This window comes from Phyllopteryx taeniolatus, chromosome 4 (genome assembly GCF_024500385.1).
Source record: "Phyllopteryx taeniolatus isolate TA_2022b chromosome 4, UOR_Ptae_1.2, whole genome shotgun sequence".
Taxonomy (NCBI): Eukaryota; Metazoa; Chordata; class Actinopteri; order Syngnathiformes; family Syngnathidae; genus Phyllopteryx; species Phyllopteryx taeniolatus.
The window spans coordinates 15,441,973-15,456,138 of NC_084505.1; the positions used below are offsets into that span (position 1 = coordinate 15,441,973).

Consider the following 14,166-nt stretch of genomic DNA (forward strand, 5'->3'; position numbering starts at 1 on the left):
GGAATTGACATTGCAGTTCCAATACTTTTGGAGGGGACTGTATACAGTATAGACAACGAAACAACCATTCACACTTTTGTACAATTTAGTCTTCAATCAACCTAACATGCATGTTTTTGGAACGTAAGAGGACCCTGCGAAAACCTCACAGGAGTTTGGAGCCTAGATTCAAACCCCCAACCTCAGGACTGTGATGCGGATATGCTGACCACTCTTTCACCGTGCCGCCGCGACTTAACTCTGAAATAATTTAATTTGTAGAACTGTGAGAAAAAGAAAAACGTGTATGTGTATATCCGAGAAAGTTAAACGTTAAACGAATTAAAAAAAATTCGGGAGAAACACGACTGCCGTGCTTATCATGTGACGCAACGTGGTCTGCGCTGCATTCCTATAGGCTACTTTGGTCACGTGATCGATCTGGCGTGCTTGGAGGCGTCGGCCGGTTTAGTAACGTTACGTCACTCCCTCAGTGTGAGCGGGACAGAGGGCGTCCCGTACCTTGCGTCCTCTCCGCTAAGAGAAACCCTCGTGTGGGTGACCGGATTAGCTACTTCAATTAGTACTCCAATCGTGCTGTGTGTGTGTGTGTAAAAACTCAGTGAAAATGATTGAAAACGGCCATCACGACACGAAGGAGCAACTCGGGGAAGGCGGCCGTAGTAATGAAGCAGCTGTTTCAGGGTGCAGCCCGGAGAAAAGGAAGCGCGTTGTTCGCCTTTGGTGTGACGGCTGGTAAGGCTGCATTAACCTCGCCGCTATGTTTTACTGTCTTAGGTTAGCTCAACGGGTACTGCAGGGTTGTCACGACACACAGGACTTGTCACACTATTCTATCACGCATCGAATGCAGACCCGAGCTTGTTAGCATGCTAACCCTAGCCGCTTGGCTATGTCACTATTAGGCGAGTCTTCGTTATCAATTCCATAAGGCCTCCATGCATTTTCCCTAACCCGTGTCCTCATTGGGGTCATAAGTCAGCTGGAGCCCTAGCCCAGCTGATGTTATGGAAGAGGCGGGGTACACCCTGGACTGGTCGCCAGCCAATCATGCTGTGCATTTGAATCGTTTGAATTTGAGGGATTCCGGTCCCGTTTCCGGTCCCAAACGATTCTCGATTCCGATTATTTTAGGGGGCTGGGTCAAAAAAGTTTGCATGGTTTAAATAAAGGGTGTCCAGATTATGAACATCCGTTTTCTTAGTGGTCGCCACAGCGTTTCATCCTTTTCCATGTAAGCCTATATCCTCCATCCTCCTCTCGAACACCAACTGCCCTCATGTCTTCCCTCACTACATCCATCAACGTTCTCTTTGGTCTTCCTCTAGCAGCTCCATCCTCATCATCCTTCTATCAATGTACTCACTATCTCGTATCAATATCAAACCTATGAACTAAAAGGCAATGTGTGTGGAGCAAACCCAGTTGACTTAATATTCATTAATTAACGTTTCAGCTAAAGGTTAAATATAGCATTGTTAAAGTAGTTATTTGTGACTGTTTTATCACGTCAAATGGTTATGTGCAAGTTTTAACTTCCTGTTTTAAGATCGTAGCCTCTTATTTTGAAGGGTATGCAGCGGAACTCAGCATTTTGGCACAATAAAGTAACTTCACACGACACCGGTAATGTGGATTTCAGGAGATAAGTGGAGCCCCAGGCTTTGCTCAAAAGCACTAAGTACCAAGCACAATGTAATCAGATCCATTTCAGGGGTCTTATCGGTAATTTAAGATATCCTTTATCACCAGAGGGGAAAGTCAGGTGAAGTGTAAAGGTTCAGGTTAAGGCTTCCTTTCCAAAGATAATCTGTTTTGACTGATATACAGTACAGTATATTCAACAATATGTTTAATATTGTGGCTTTAGTTTGCAGCTATACAGTGAGCTGTTTTTAATGTTTTGGTTAAATTTTTCAGTGAGATGACATTTTAGAAAACGCACTACAAGCATAATAAACAAACCAAAAAACTACTAATTTTATTGAAGGCCAACCCTTCAATATTTGGATCTCAAAGACGGGTGTTCCTAATGAAGTGGTTGTTGAGGGGTTTCATGAGTAGTGAAACATGCATTACCATGACATTTATTTGTTCTTTGGTCAGTCAAGAGTTAATAAACTGCCAAGTAAGAGCACAACTAAATATCTTATGTCAATAGTCATAACCTTTCTCCCATTAACCTTTGTCATTCATGTGTGCTCATTTATGGAGTTTATGTAATACTGTATTTTAGCAATGCAAATCTACAGACTGATCTTTTGTGTAATGTTACAGTAAAATACAGTACAAAGAGTACAAGAAAAATGGAAAGTTGACTGATGTACAGTCAACTATAGGGGGGAAAAAAGTCAAGATCAATAAATGCATTAAACATTTTAAAAGACAAAATTTTACATTGTATATAATATATGTTACAACAGTTTAAACATTTAAACAAATGCTTTGTAAGTAACAGTCAAAGTCCCAGTCTTGAATCACTGTTGCGGTCGTCACATGCAGAGTTTGCATGTGCAAGGGCATTCTGCTTATTCCTCCCATATTCCAAAATCATGCATGTTAGGTTAATTGACGACTCCAAAATGTCCATCGGTATGAATGTGAGTGGTTGTTTGTTGATATGTGCCCTGTGATTGTCTGGCAGCCAGTCCAGGGTGTACCGAGCCTCCTGCCCAAAGTCAGCTGGGATAGGCTCCAGCTCACCCGTGATCATAATAAGAGCAAGTGCTATAAAGGGTAATAGTCCCCCACAATCAACAGAATTATTAACAATCAGTGACGTGATCGGTAATCAATGATTCTGTCCTTCCCTTGCGAGTAAAGTTGTAAAGGCCCGCATTTTCCGTCTTGTTTGTTGTGTTCAAGCTTACTGTGTTTCTTTCTGTGTAGTTATGACATGGTCCACTATGGTCACTCAAATCAACTGCGGCAAGCTAAAGGCATGGGGGATTACCTCATCGTTGGAGTGCACACTGATGGTAAGGATGTAATTTACAGATTTGTTTGCACATTTGATTTGATTGGCTGTGTTGTGTTGTTTTACTATTTACTCCTCACGTTTATTAAAACCCTCACAATTAGGAAGTGCTGCTTCTTATTTTATACTACTTTGTGTTGAATGGCTTTGTAATTTGAAGGGCACTTCTAAAAAAGGCCACAATATTTGAATACAAGCTACTTATAGTCTGTTTTTGTGTGATACTGTGTTGCGCATCTGTCTGTGTTGTAGTCACCCATCCATCCATCCATCCATTTTCTGAGCCGCTTCTCCTCACTAGGGTCGCGGGCGTGCTGGAGCCTATCCCAGCTATCATCGGGCAGGAGGCGGGGTACACCCTGAACTGGTTGCCAGCCAATTGCAGGGCACATACAAACAAACAACCATTCGCATTCACAGTCACACCTACGGGCAATTTAGAGTCACCAATTAATGCATGTTTTTGGGATGTGGGAGGAAACCGGAGTGCCCAGTCATGTTACTGTAAATTGGGGTTTGGCGGTGTGCACCCGTCACATGTCAATCCAACTGACTTGGTGTGCATTAGTTTACTGCTTCTCTGTGGTGATAGATCAATCATTATTATCATTGTGTTATGCCATCTTAAGCGGAAATCTCCAAGCACAAGGGCCCGCCAGTCTTCACTCAGGAGGAGCGCTATAAGATGGTGCGGGCCATCAAGTGGGTGGATGAGATTGTGAAAGGAGCACCCTATGTAACGACCCTGGAGACTCTGGACAAGTTTAACTGTGACTTCTGTGTACACGGAGGTATAAACCTGAAGTCAAAATCTGACTTGAAATGAATTTGGCCTGAATTATTATTATTATTATTTTTTAAACAGATGACATCACGCTGACTGTGGATGGCCAAGACACGTATGACGAGGTGAAGAGAGCAGGACGTTATCGGGAATGTAAACGCACGCAGGGAGTCTCCACCACAGACCTCGTGGGACGTATGCTTCTCATGACCAAATCACATCACAGCAACTTGGTGAGTTTATTGTGCTTTCACGCTACCTATGGTGATGTTTCTCATTGTGGCTTTGTTTTCAATGAGATGTTGTTTTATTTTTTTTTGGCCATGTCTCTGAGAGGGATATCGTGTATAATTTGTCCTTTCCATTGTCATTTGGCAATTGAAAAATGAAAAAGTGACTCAATATTTTGCCATTTCTTTTTCAACACACGCACAAAAAATGAAAAATCGTCTGATTCTTTACATTTACATTTTTGGGATAGGACTGAGTTTGATTTGAATATTGATTTGGCTGGGTTTACATGACCCGGTAGTTTGGCAACAAGGAGCTCAACTCAAGTCTATATTGTTTGGAGTAGCGCTAAACTGATTATCTATCTACCACAATACAGTTCCCCCCCCTCACCCTGGCCTCACACAGCTAAAGAACACCTCTCAAGATATTCATATAGGCTAAATCTATTATTAACACAGTAATGAATAGGAATAGTAATGAATCATAGAATTGCCACTGCCAGTGAGGTCAGTGGGTCGGGGAAAAAATGCCTCCAAGCTACAACCTCTGGTGCTCCTTGGAGAACAAGGCCAAAATTGTTACATGCAACCCTGGATATAGATTTTCCCTGCTTGCATGTACAGCTCAGGCAGTCGCAAATATCATTTTTATGCTTGTCCTTAAGTGCACCGCTTAGGCCAGCCAATCACAATCACTCGATGTTTGATTTCCAATTGAAAATGAAAAGAGCCAAATGTTATGTGGATAGGTATGCCATATGTTGCATTCCTATCATTTAGTTTTATGAGGTAATATTTTCCTCTCTAATAACTTCTGCAGGATAATCCAGATTATCAGCAGCATACGGACAATTTTGGAAAGGTATGTAAATGTCAGTTATTTTTTATTCCCTCTTAACTGTGAGTTATTAAAAAATAAATCTCATATAGTCTTTGTCACAATGACATGTTGTGGTCTTAAAGGGTCCTAAAGGCCACAGTCCATGGACTGGAGTGTCTCAGTTTTTACAGACGTCCCAGAAGATCATCCAGTTTGCCTCGGGGAAGGAGCCGCAGCCCGGAGACACCATCATCTATGTAGCCGGGGCATTTGACCTCTTCCGTATCCTTGCATTGACAAACAACCACAAAATTTCCACTGTGGTGTGCGATGTTTGCACAGTAGCAGAAAGTAAAACCACAAACTTTAAAAATATGTCTCAAAGTGGATGCTTTTCATTTCATCTCTGTGTAAACACTGAAAGTATGTCACATTCAGACATGAATGACGGAACACACACACACACACGCGCATCTTGACAGTTTTGCCACAGTTACCTTGAAAAAGTAACTTAGTGACTTTACTGATTACTTTATCTTAAAAGTCACTTAGTTGCTTTACTGATTACTTGATTTCAAAAGTAACTTTTTAGTAACTTTCAGCAGTTGTCAAGTGGCAGGGATATCACTTATCCACAGTACATAAAAAAGCATTAGCTTAACCGTACCCATTACTTGTGTAATGTACGACACACAAGTTATAGAATGATGTGATCAACATGAACAAATAACTTAAATATTAGTGCAGTTGAAGCCACATTAAGACATGCCAAATAGCCACCTAAATATAAACAAGCACACGATTCTCAGTACTCGTAACTGATAGATAGACCTACAGACACAGACTGTAGCAACCCTTCCAATTGTGTGAAGTGTGTGTGTGTCTACGCATAGTGTACAACGAACCTTAGTATTGTCCTCTTTAGAGAAACTGGCAGTAGTGACTGTATTTCCAGTTTAAGTATGCCAATCACTCATCCCTGTCCATTGTGTTTGCGCCGCTGGCTGCTCGGGTACACGCGAGTTGACTGACTATGTGCTGAAAACGTGCAACGTCATTGCCCCAGGCGGCTCCGTTTATAAATATTTCGCCTTTTTTCAATATTGTACTTAGTCGTCGTGTGCATTTTAGTTACGAATAGTTAAGAATATACTGTGTTTCCTGTGTTTTCTTAGTCATTACTAAAACAAAGGCTGGAAATTGGTCTATACTTATGACATGCACATTGACTGAATCAAGTGTCTTGGTTATTGACTTGCCTCATGTTCCCAACAAGTGTAATTTGTTAATGGTAAATATCTTTTGTCTGAGCAAAAATAGCATGTTTTAATATCAACAGCATATTTAGCTCTGGATCTCGTAAAAAACAAAAAAAAAGTAACTGTAATCTGACTACTTTTATATAAAAAGTAACACGTTAGATTACTTATGATGTCACCGGACCACATTTTTTGAGCATCACTGCAGCTTGATAACGCTTTTTCAGCAAAGTGTATATTTACTGTAACCAGCAGGGACACATTACTTGCATAACTCAAATTCTCAACTCTAAAATAGGCCAAGAAGAATATTAAAAATGTGTTTTGGATGAACAGGGGGCAGGTAGGGGGGCTTAGGTGTGCTTTCTCGCGATGTGGACAAATTACATGTCTTGAATGGGGATCATTTTTACATAACAGTCTGTCTGTACTGCACTTTCACAAATGCAAAGAAGCAAAAACAGATGTTTTTAACTAGATGCCATCTACTGCCAATTGCGGGATTATACACTATTGTGTAACTGCCCCACTTGACCCAAATGCCGAAGAGCTTTTTGTATTTGTTGTTCCCTTTACTTGTGACTCCTGGCAGACATCGGCCATGTTGACTTCCTAGCAATGGTCTACAAGCTGGCAGAGAGACCTTACGTCATTGTAGGTCTGCATTTCGACCAGGTATGTCAACTGAGGCTGTTGCACAGCTCCTCAAACCTACCACAAACAACTGTCCTCTTAGCCACTGATCTAGCTCTTTGTTCTACTCAGGAAGTGAATCGGTACAAGGGAAAGAACTATCCAATCATGAACGTCCACGAGAGGACCCTGAGCGTCCTGGCCTGTCGGGTAATGGCACTGACAGACACATGCGCAGCTAACACACACAGATCGTGCCAGATTTCTTGGTCAGTAGGTCAGTGTCACAGGTCGAACTTGGCTTTGGATCAGCCATCATTCCCCATGAATGAGGCTTTCTGTTGTCATATGTACTCAGTCACACCAGCTTTGCATGAGCACAGCTCATACCGTCTCGTATGTATTCACTCACTCACGCGTTCATATCCTGTACCGCTTATCCTCACTTGGGTCGCAGGCGTGCTGGAGCCTATCCTAGCTAGCAGTCCGTTTAATACCACTAAACTTATATGCATTACCTAGAGTGCTTTGATGTTGAGAGGATTGTGAAAAGTGTGTGTCCATGTGCGCAGTATGTGTCAGAAGTGGTGATTGGTGCACCCTACGCAGTGACCAAAGACCTGCTGGATCATTTTAAGGTAGGGGGCTTGTGTGTACTTTGCAATTGTTTTTACATTTTTCAAATACATACAATCGAAAATGACACGTTAAACCCTGATCTGATAAATTTGTAATACAAAATAAAGGAAAATTCAAATCAAATTTATTTATATAGCACCTTTTATGCATTAAAATACAACACAGTGCTTAACAGAGATAAAAATAGACAAAATAGCAAGAAATAAACAAGAACCCACCTATCCCATACCCACATATAAACGCAAAACACACACACAGCACATATTGATTAATAGTGCAGCGACATAGCAAGGCACTGAGGATCCAGGTGAGGAAAGACAACCTGTGGGAGCCATCCACACCGAGAGGTGCCATAGGCCGCAACCACAGAGTCCTGTCTTGTACGGGATGTTGGAGGCTCCAGTTTCAAATGATTTAATCTTAATTGAATTTTATACTGTACATTTGCAGGTGGACCTGGTTTGTCATGGCATGACAAAAGTATTCCCTGACAAGGATGGGTCGGAACCCTACGCTGTGAGTACAGATTCATTTTGCAACACATCCAACTGCAAAACGTGATATTTTGTTATAATTTAAAGTTGGTTTTTTTCCCTTGTTTTTTTCCCCCTTGGAGTTTATTCAGGAGTGACATCTGTCTGGGGAGAAACAAGGCCTTATTCAAATCTACCCATGTGTGTTAAAATTCATGATGCATTATTGCAAAAGTCTAAATTATTGATTCAAATCGGACTCATCAGAATTTAAGCTCGTGGAAAACAAAAACATGCATTTTTAGACTTCACAAACAATACTTTTTTGCAGTGCATTTTTTTCCATTTAAATATTGATTCATTGCTACACTATGTTTTAATCCGAGTGCCATCATTCTACACTTTAAAATCAAACATCTTTTTGAATGTTTGCACAGTCTTCTGATTCTGATTCACTTGTCCAATTGGCACTGCTTGGTTCAAAACTGTAGGTCCTTAACAGTAACCGTGTGTCTTTTCACCTCAGGAGCCCAAGAGGAGAGGGATATTTAGGACCATTGATAGTGCAAACAATCTCACCACCGATGACATCGTTCAGAGGATCATTGAAAACAGGTCATCCCTCAATTTGCTTGCTTTTCTTTATCATTTCCATCTGCATGTATTTGCCTTTGCTTAGGTCCTGTTGGCCCTACCTGTCAGGGTTCGGAGGGTTACTTTTAAAAATTCATTTCGGTACAGTTACTAGTTACCTGTTAAAAAATATAGTAACATAATCCAAGAACCATAATATTAAAGTATTCTAACTTAATTACTTTTGGATTACTCCAATACCAAATATGCTAAAAAAGAAAGTAAATAGCAATGCAATATATATTTATAAATATTTTTGTCATCTTTTCAGTCTCTTCAATGTTTAATATACATGCAGTTTTGGATTGCCGGAGGAATCCGGACCACATGGTATTCAAATCCAAAGCCTCAGAACTGTAAGGCAAATGTGCTAACCACTTGTTCTTAGATACTTTTTTTTCATCCTGTCAGGAAAATTTAATTTGCTAGCTTCACAACTGTTTTTTTTAAAGTGAAATGGTGGAAAAAAAGCAAAAACTAAGCTTTACACACACGCACACACTCCCACCTGTTTCGATACGATGGTGATGTTACGTGACGTCATCCGCAAAAAATCATTCTTATTCCCGGTGAAGTTTAGCAGCTTATATTGGTAGGTAAAATGTTGTTTCAACAGTAAAGCTGTCGGTGATTTGTGATGGGATGGTACACTTACTTTTGGTGCGAGCATGTGGGCTAGCCCGCTGCTAGCTCCTCTATGACCTCAACGGTAGTCTGGATGACTTTGACAACTCACACTTTTCTTTGTAAATGTTATTTAAAATGCATGTCCTCTAGTGAATATGGTCTAAGCAGTCACCACTTACTGCAATCCATCCCCTCTGAGTTACTTTTAAACTTGCCGCTTTTCTGAAGCACACATGTCCAGTCGCAGCCTGTGTCATTTTCTTGATGCCCAACTTTAACTTTCCCGGCAACGAGCACCTGCTTACCTCGTCGGCATATTATGAGCTCCCGTGGCCCAAATGACAATAAATTGCCCGCTTTGCTCACAATATTGTAGAAACAACCGAGCGAGTGGAGGCAGAATTTATCCACATATTGACTGTTGTGCTGATAACGCCGCAAAAGTTGCTCAGCCAGCTAGTTTGAAAGCGGGCAAGCTCAAAACAACACCCAGCTTCTCTCTCTCTTTAAAAAATTGTTTTTTTAAACCAGCTTCTCTCACACCGCATTTAAAATGTAATCCTGCAAAATACTTCAAGCTTTTAATACATGTACCTGTAATCTGATTGTTTTTCTTCTGTAATAAAAGTTCACTGTTCATAGTTTTTTATTTATTTATTTACTTTTTGTATCTTGATTACATAATGCACATGTATTCAGTTACTTTTTACTAATTGTCACCGTCGTCCTCCGCAGGCTGCAGTTTGAAGCCAGGAACCAGAAGAAGGAGGCCAAGGAGATGGCGGTGATCGAGGCGATGAAGAAGAAAGAGGAGCAGAGCGAATCTGCTCACTAGAGGAATGGGACTGTGGGACTCTACCGCTTCTATGTGGGATGTACTGACTCTGGTACGTGGTTGATCTTAACCAGGGTGGAAGATCCACTCGGTCTCAACAGTCAGCTGCTGCAGTCCATGCAGCTGGTCACAGACATTCATTTGGGTGCAGAATCCTGGTTTGTGTCTATGCTTCTGGGTGGCTTCTCTCTATGCTCTACTCCGATAGGATAGATCCAGACTTGTTTGTATAAACCTTTATAGCGCTATATTTTTAACAATCGGTTGTTGTAATCACACAACACGTACCCCGATGTGGGTATACAAGTAGTATGATAAAACCCTAACTTATAGGAAAAATATTAATTGGCAGTTATATTTGAATTTTAATTCAGTTTTTGCAAACCTATTTTAAACACAAGTCACCGGTATGGTTGATTTTAACACAATAAGAATAATAAGAGGTTTTTTAAATAATTAAGTTATTGTCAGTCTTATGCATCTTAAAAAAAAGATGCAATTTCTTCTGAATAGTCTTGTCAATATTATCTTTTAAACTGGACCTTCAACTACTATTCAATTACCTGAAGTTGTGTGTGTGTGTGCGCATGTGCTCAAAATGCAGAATTTAAGGAATGTTTGTTTGGCTTGTTAAAGACATCAGTGCCTCATTCCTGAAGCTACAACAAATGTCAGGGTATTATGTAAAATAATTCAAATGTTGACTTCATGTGTATACAGTTTTTCTCAGTCCCCTGAGAAACCTGCTTCTGAAACGGTCTTTTGTTTTTCTTGGGGACAAATAACGTAAATATTTTGGTTTAGTTACGCTGTAATTGTTTTTGACTTTTCAAGGTTTTGCATGTACCTATGAAAGAACAATGTAAATTAACATTCTTCATTTGTCCTACAATGCATTTCTGAAGTCTGTCTATGGGATGGGATTATTTAAAAGTTGTCAATAATAATCATAAATATAATATTGTATAATTTAATAAATCTCCTATGTGGCAAAGAGTCATATAAGTATTGGTAGTATTCTGTTTTTTTATTTAGCTTGAGTGAAATAATGATGACCATGGATGCTGCTAGGGATTTAGAGTACTGTGGGGGAAAACAAAAATTTCTAGTGCGCCTGTCAGTCATAGACCCTCAGACGTGCCATCAGTTCCTGTTCCTTTATAGCAACCCTGGTGATGACAGAGCTCTTTGTTGGATCAACGTGCATCACGGCTCACTGAGTCCGTGAAATGAGGCCACAGCCGCTCCGAATCTGCCAAATGTGATGGGCGCGGTTCAGTACAGACCGCTGCAGAAAAGTGCAAACCGTCAGCCTCATTATAGGCACAAAGAGCTGCGGAAGAGCTTCTATCACGAGAAGGGGATCGCCCAGCTGACGGACACCAGAAGCCTGACGCTGCAAAGCCCTGTTTGGAGTTAAACACTGCACTGCACTCAAGCCATAAGTGCACCTTGATGCCAAAAACAGCTGAACCTTTGGTCACCAACGTGTCCTATTCAGTGAGAAAATAATGAAGAATTTACATACTCATCTGTAGGGTGCTTTAACACATTGAATCAGATTTTTTTTTTTTTTTTTTTTTCTTGTATTGCCCAGTAAAACATTTTCTCAGCTCTGTGTGACTGAGCAGAGACAAGTGGCTTGAATGATGTCTATCTCACCAACCTGTTAGTTTTATGAGGGTCAAGTTGAAACTTTGACACTCTTCTGACGACCTGACTGGTGAGTGGTGATGATTCTAAGGGCCTGGGAAAGATGAGCCCATGAGTGAAATCCCTGGAGGCACCCCTGGAAGTATCCTAGCACACGAGACTCCTCTGAGATCAACTCACCACTCTTTCGAAACAATCATCATTGCATCCTCCATCGATGAAATGATAGTAGTCAGTACAGGAGCTGTGTAAAATGGTTACTTTAGGTAATGCTCCTTTTGTTGAGACTGTAAGAGGTATTATTTTATTATAAACTATGGTAATGTGGTTGTAGATTTCATTTTTTGAGGAGTGTTTCAAATATTTCAGTTACCTTATTTGGCAACAATGAAAACATTGTTAAATTAATACTTCTAACAGTGCCAGTCAAAACTGAGCTTTGGTTTAAGTCCTGCTGTGGCCAAACTGCTGTTGCAGTTGTGCTTGTCGAGGTGCCCTTGAGCAAGGCACCAAGTACCGTTCCTGTGCTAGGGTGCAACAATGGTTGCGTGCTACTTTCACTCTTGACCACTCACATGTGACCTGGCACATGGTGAGTTAAATTCCCTCTTGAGGGATTGCAATGAGTATATGAAATACAAATTTAAAATAAATGCCTTTAGATGCACTAGTGCAGGTCAACTAATGACGTAGCACAGAGGTGTACAAATTATGTCCTGTGATCCACATACAGCGAGCTCCATTCTTTAATTCGCCCCATTCCGCAATTACATGGAGAATGCTGTTGAAATAATTCATTCCCCCCCCCCCACCCCTTAAAATTGGTTAATTCAAATGTATTCTTTATTTACTTTTAATTCATTTATCTCATGAGGTAATTGGATAATTCATCGATTGTAAACATGTAATGGTGCAGTGTCAGATTTACAAATCCAATGTAGCCCACATCACTTTGCCCACCTGTGATGAAGCCTGTGTGTGTGTGTTGATCTCTTGCATCCTGTCACACACCTGATTGGCTGAATGGTGACGTCACTTCCCAGGAGCTCCAAAGCGTTTCCATCTGGAGTGGGAGGAGGAACTGTGGATTGTTTGGGGGTGTAGTTGTCGTAGTTCGGTAGTACGAGCCCAGCAACCCTAAAAATCGACTTGTCGTGGAATAACAAACGGGAGCGATGAGTCAAGTCAGTTTGACCCCGTTCGAACCACAACAACTAGTTTTTAGAGCGATGTTTCGCAGATGCTAACGCCGCTTTTCGCCACCCCCCGAGACCGCGGCGGAGTTGTGAGCATGCGGCGTGAAGAAACTCGCTCGGTTTGAACCCAGTCGGCGCTCGGGACTTCCTCTGAGTCCAGCTCCGGGAGGAGGACATGTGTGCTGGGGATGGGCCTGTGTCTCGGGACCGACGCTACAGAGGAGGAGAAGAGGGCGAGGACACGGAGCGCCAAGATAGACAGAGACCTGTACGAGGGCGCCAAGCGGGAGATGAATGTGCTTAAAATACTCCTACTGGGTGAGAGTCACCAACTTTGCGACCTTCTCCTGCTACACTGCTACCATTTGTACGATTCTACGAGGCTCTTATATAAATCTCGGAGTAGTCGTTCATTATAAAAAAGCAATTTGAAGAAAGTAATTTGGGCTGAATTTCCCCGCCTGGTCAAAATAGTTCTTTCCAGCCACTTGTTGTTAGGTAGAGTTCATAGAAGAACTCAACTGCTCCCCATTGGCCAATAAAAAAAAAAAGCGGATTTCAAACAGTCACGCCCACTAGGCGAACTCAGGCGATGTTCCCAACCTTTATTGAGCCAAGACACATATTTGATATCAAAAAAATTCTAACGGCTCACCAGCCAAAATGTCACGATGAATGTGGCTCCATAGGTCTATTATGTAATGTACCTTCTGCTGTCTAATTGTTCTACCTGTCACTATATGTCAAGATACAATGATACATTATTTGGAGTAAACCAACACGTTTGAATTTTCCACATAGGCATTGGTCGGTTATACCAGTTTCCTGTTTTGAGATATACCGCAGCTTTAAAAGGTCACTGTTCTCAAACTTTAAAACTAAAACTTTGCATCAGCTAATTTTCTCCTTAATTTGTACTTTTCCACCTGTTTTTTTTTTTTGGTCATTTAATGTTTCTTGTACGTAGTGCTAACCCATTGTAGACTGTTCCGCTTATTGGCCATGACATTCTTTGGCAGAGGGTATCGGCGCTTGTTGTACACCCCTAATAGAAAAGAACAATTCAACCAAACTTGTACATTACTATACACCTTGCAATGCCCTCCAGGTGCAGCAGAAAGTGGTAAAAGCACGTTGGTCAAACAAATGAAGATCATTCACAGCAATGGATTTACCAAGCAAGAGCTCAGCAGCTTCAAGGTCAGAAACACTCGAATAAACACAAGCATATTTGAAGAGAACATTTGAAAACTTCTCTGTTGTAATTTTTAAAAATGCTTTTTTGACTAATATTCTGTCTATTACCATAATAAATAAACAACCATTAAAATGGAGTGTGTGACTTGAGGAAAATTAGAAATTCAACAGTGGTTCAAATAATTATTTCCCCCACTGTATACCCTC

The 14,166-nt window shown here is 41.0% G+C and overlaps 2 protein-coding genes across 4 annotated transcripts in view; both read left to right on the plus strand.

The window, feature by feature from the left end:
* The first annotated feature begins 450 nt into the window (after window positions 1–450).
* Window positions 451–10,921, plus strand: pcyt2 (phosphate cytidylyltransferase 2, ethanolamine). Of its 2 annotated transcripts, XM_061769889.1 has the most exons (12): window positions 453–735; window positions 2,890–2,978; window positions 3,607–3,768; window positions 3,843–3,994; window positions 4,815–4,856; window positions 4,958–5,096; window positions 6,666–6,748; window positions 6,839–6,916; window positions 7,279–7,344; window positions 7,796–7,861; window positions 8,345–8,433; window positions 9,814–10,921. In XM_061769889.1, exons 1-12 carry the CDS (start codon window positions 608–610, stop codon window positions 9,911–9,913), a joined length of 1,194 nt encoding a protein of 397 aa, XP_061625873.1. In that variant the 5' UTR covers window positions 453–607; the 3' UTR covers window positions 9,914–10,921. The 2 variants fall into 2 exon arrangements, with proteins under 2 accessions (XP_061625874.1, XP_061625873.1); XM_061769890.1 differs by lacking the exon at window positions 3,607–3,768 and having other exon boundaries at window positions 451–735.
* A 1,649-nt stretch (window positions 10,922–12,570) lies between these two features.
* gnav1 (guanine nucleotide binding protein (G protein) alpha v1) overlaps window positions 12,571–14,166 on the plus strand; it is a 33,084-nt gene continuing 31,488 nt past the window's right edge. The window contains exons 1-2 of one of the 2 annotated variants that reach the window (XM_061769892.1): window positions 12,571–13,080; window positions 13,871–13,962. In XM_061769892.1, coding sequence (XP_061625876.1) covers window positions 12,951–13,080; window positions 13,871–13,962 — 222 coding nt within the window. In that variant the 5' untranslated portion in view covers window positions 12,571–12,950. The remainder of the gene's footprint in view (window positions 13,081–13,870; window positions 13,963–14,166) is intronic. The other variant, XM_061769891.1, reaches the window with a different exon arrangement.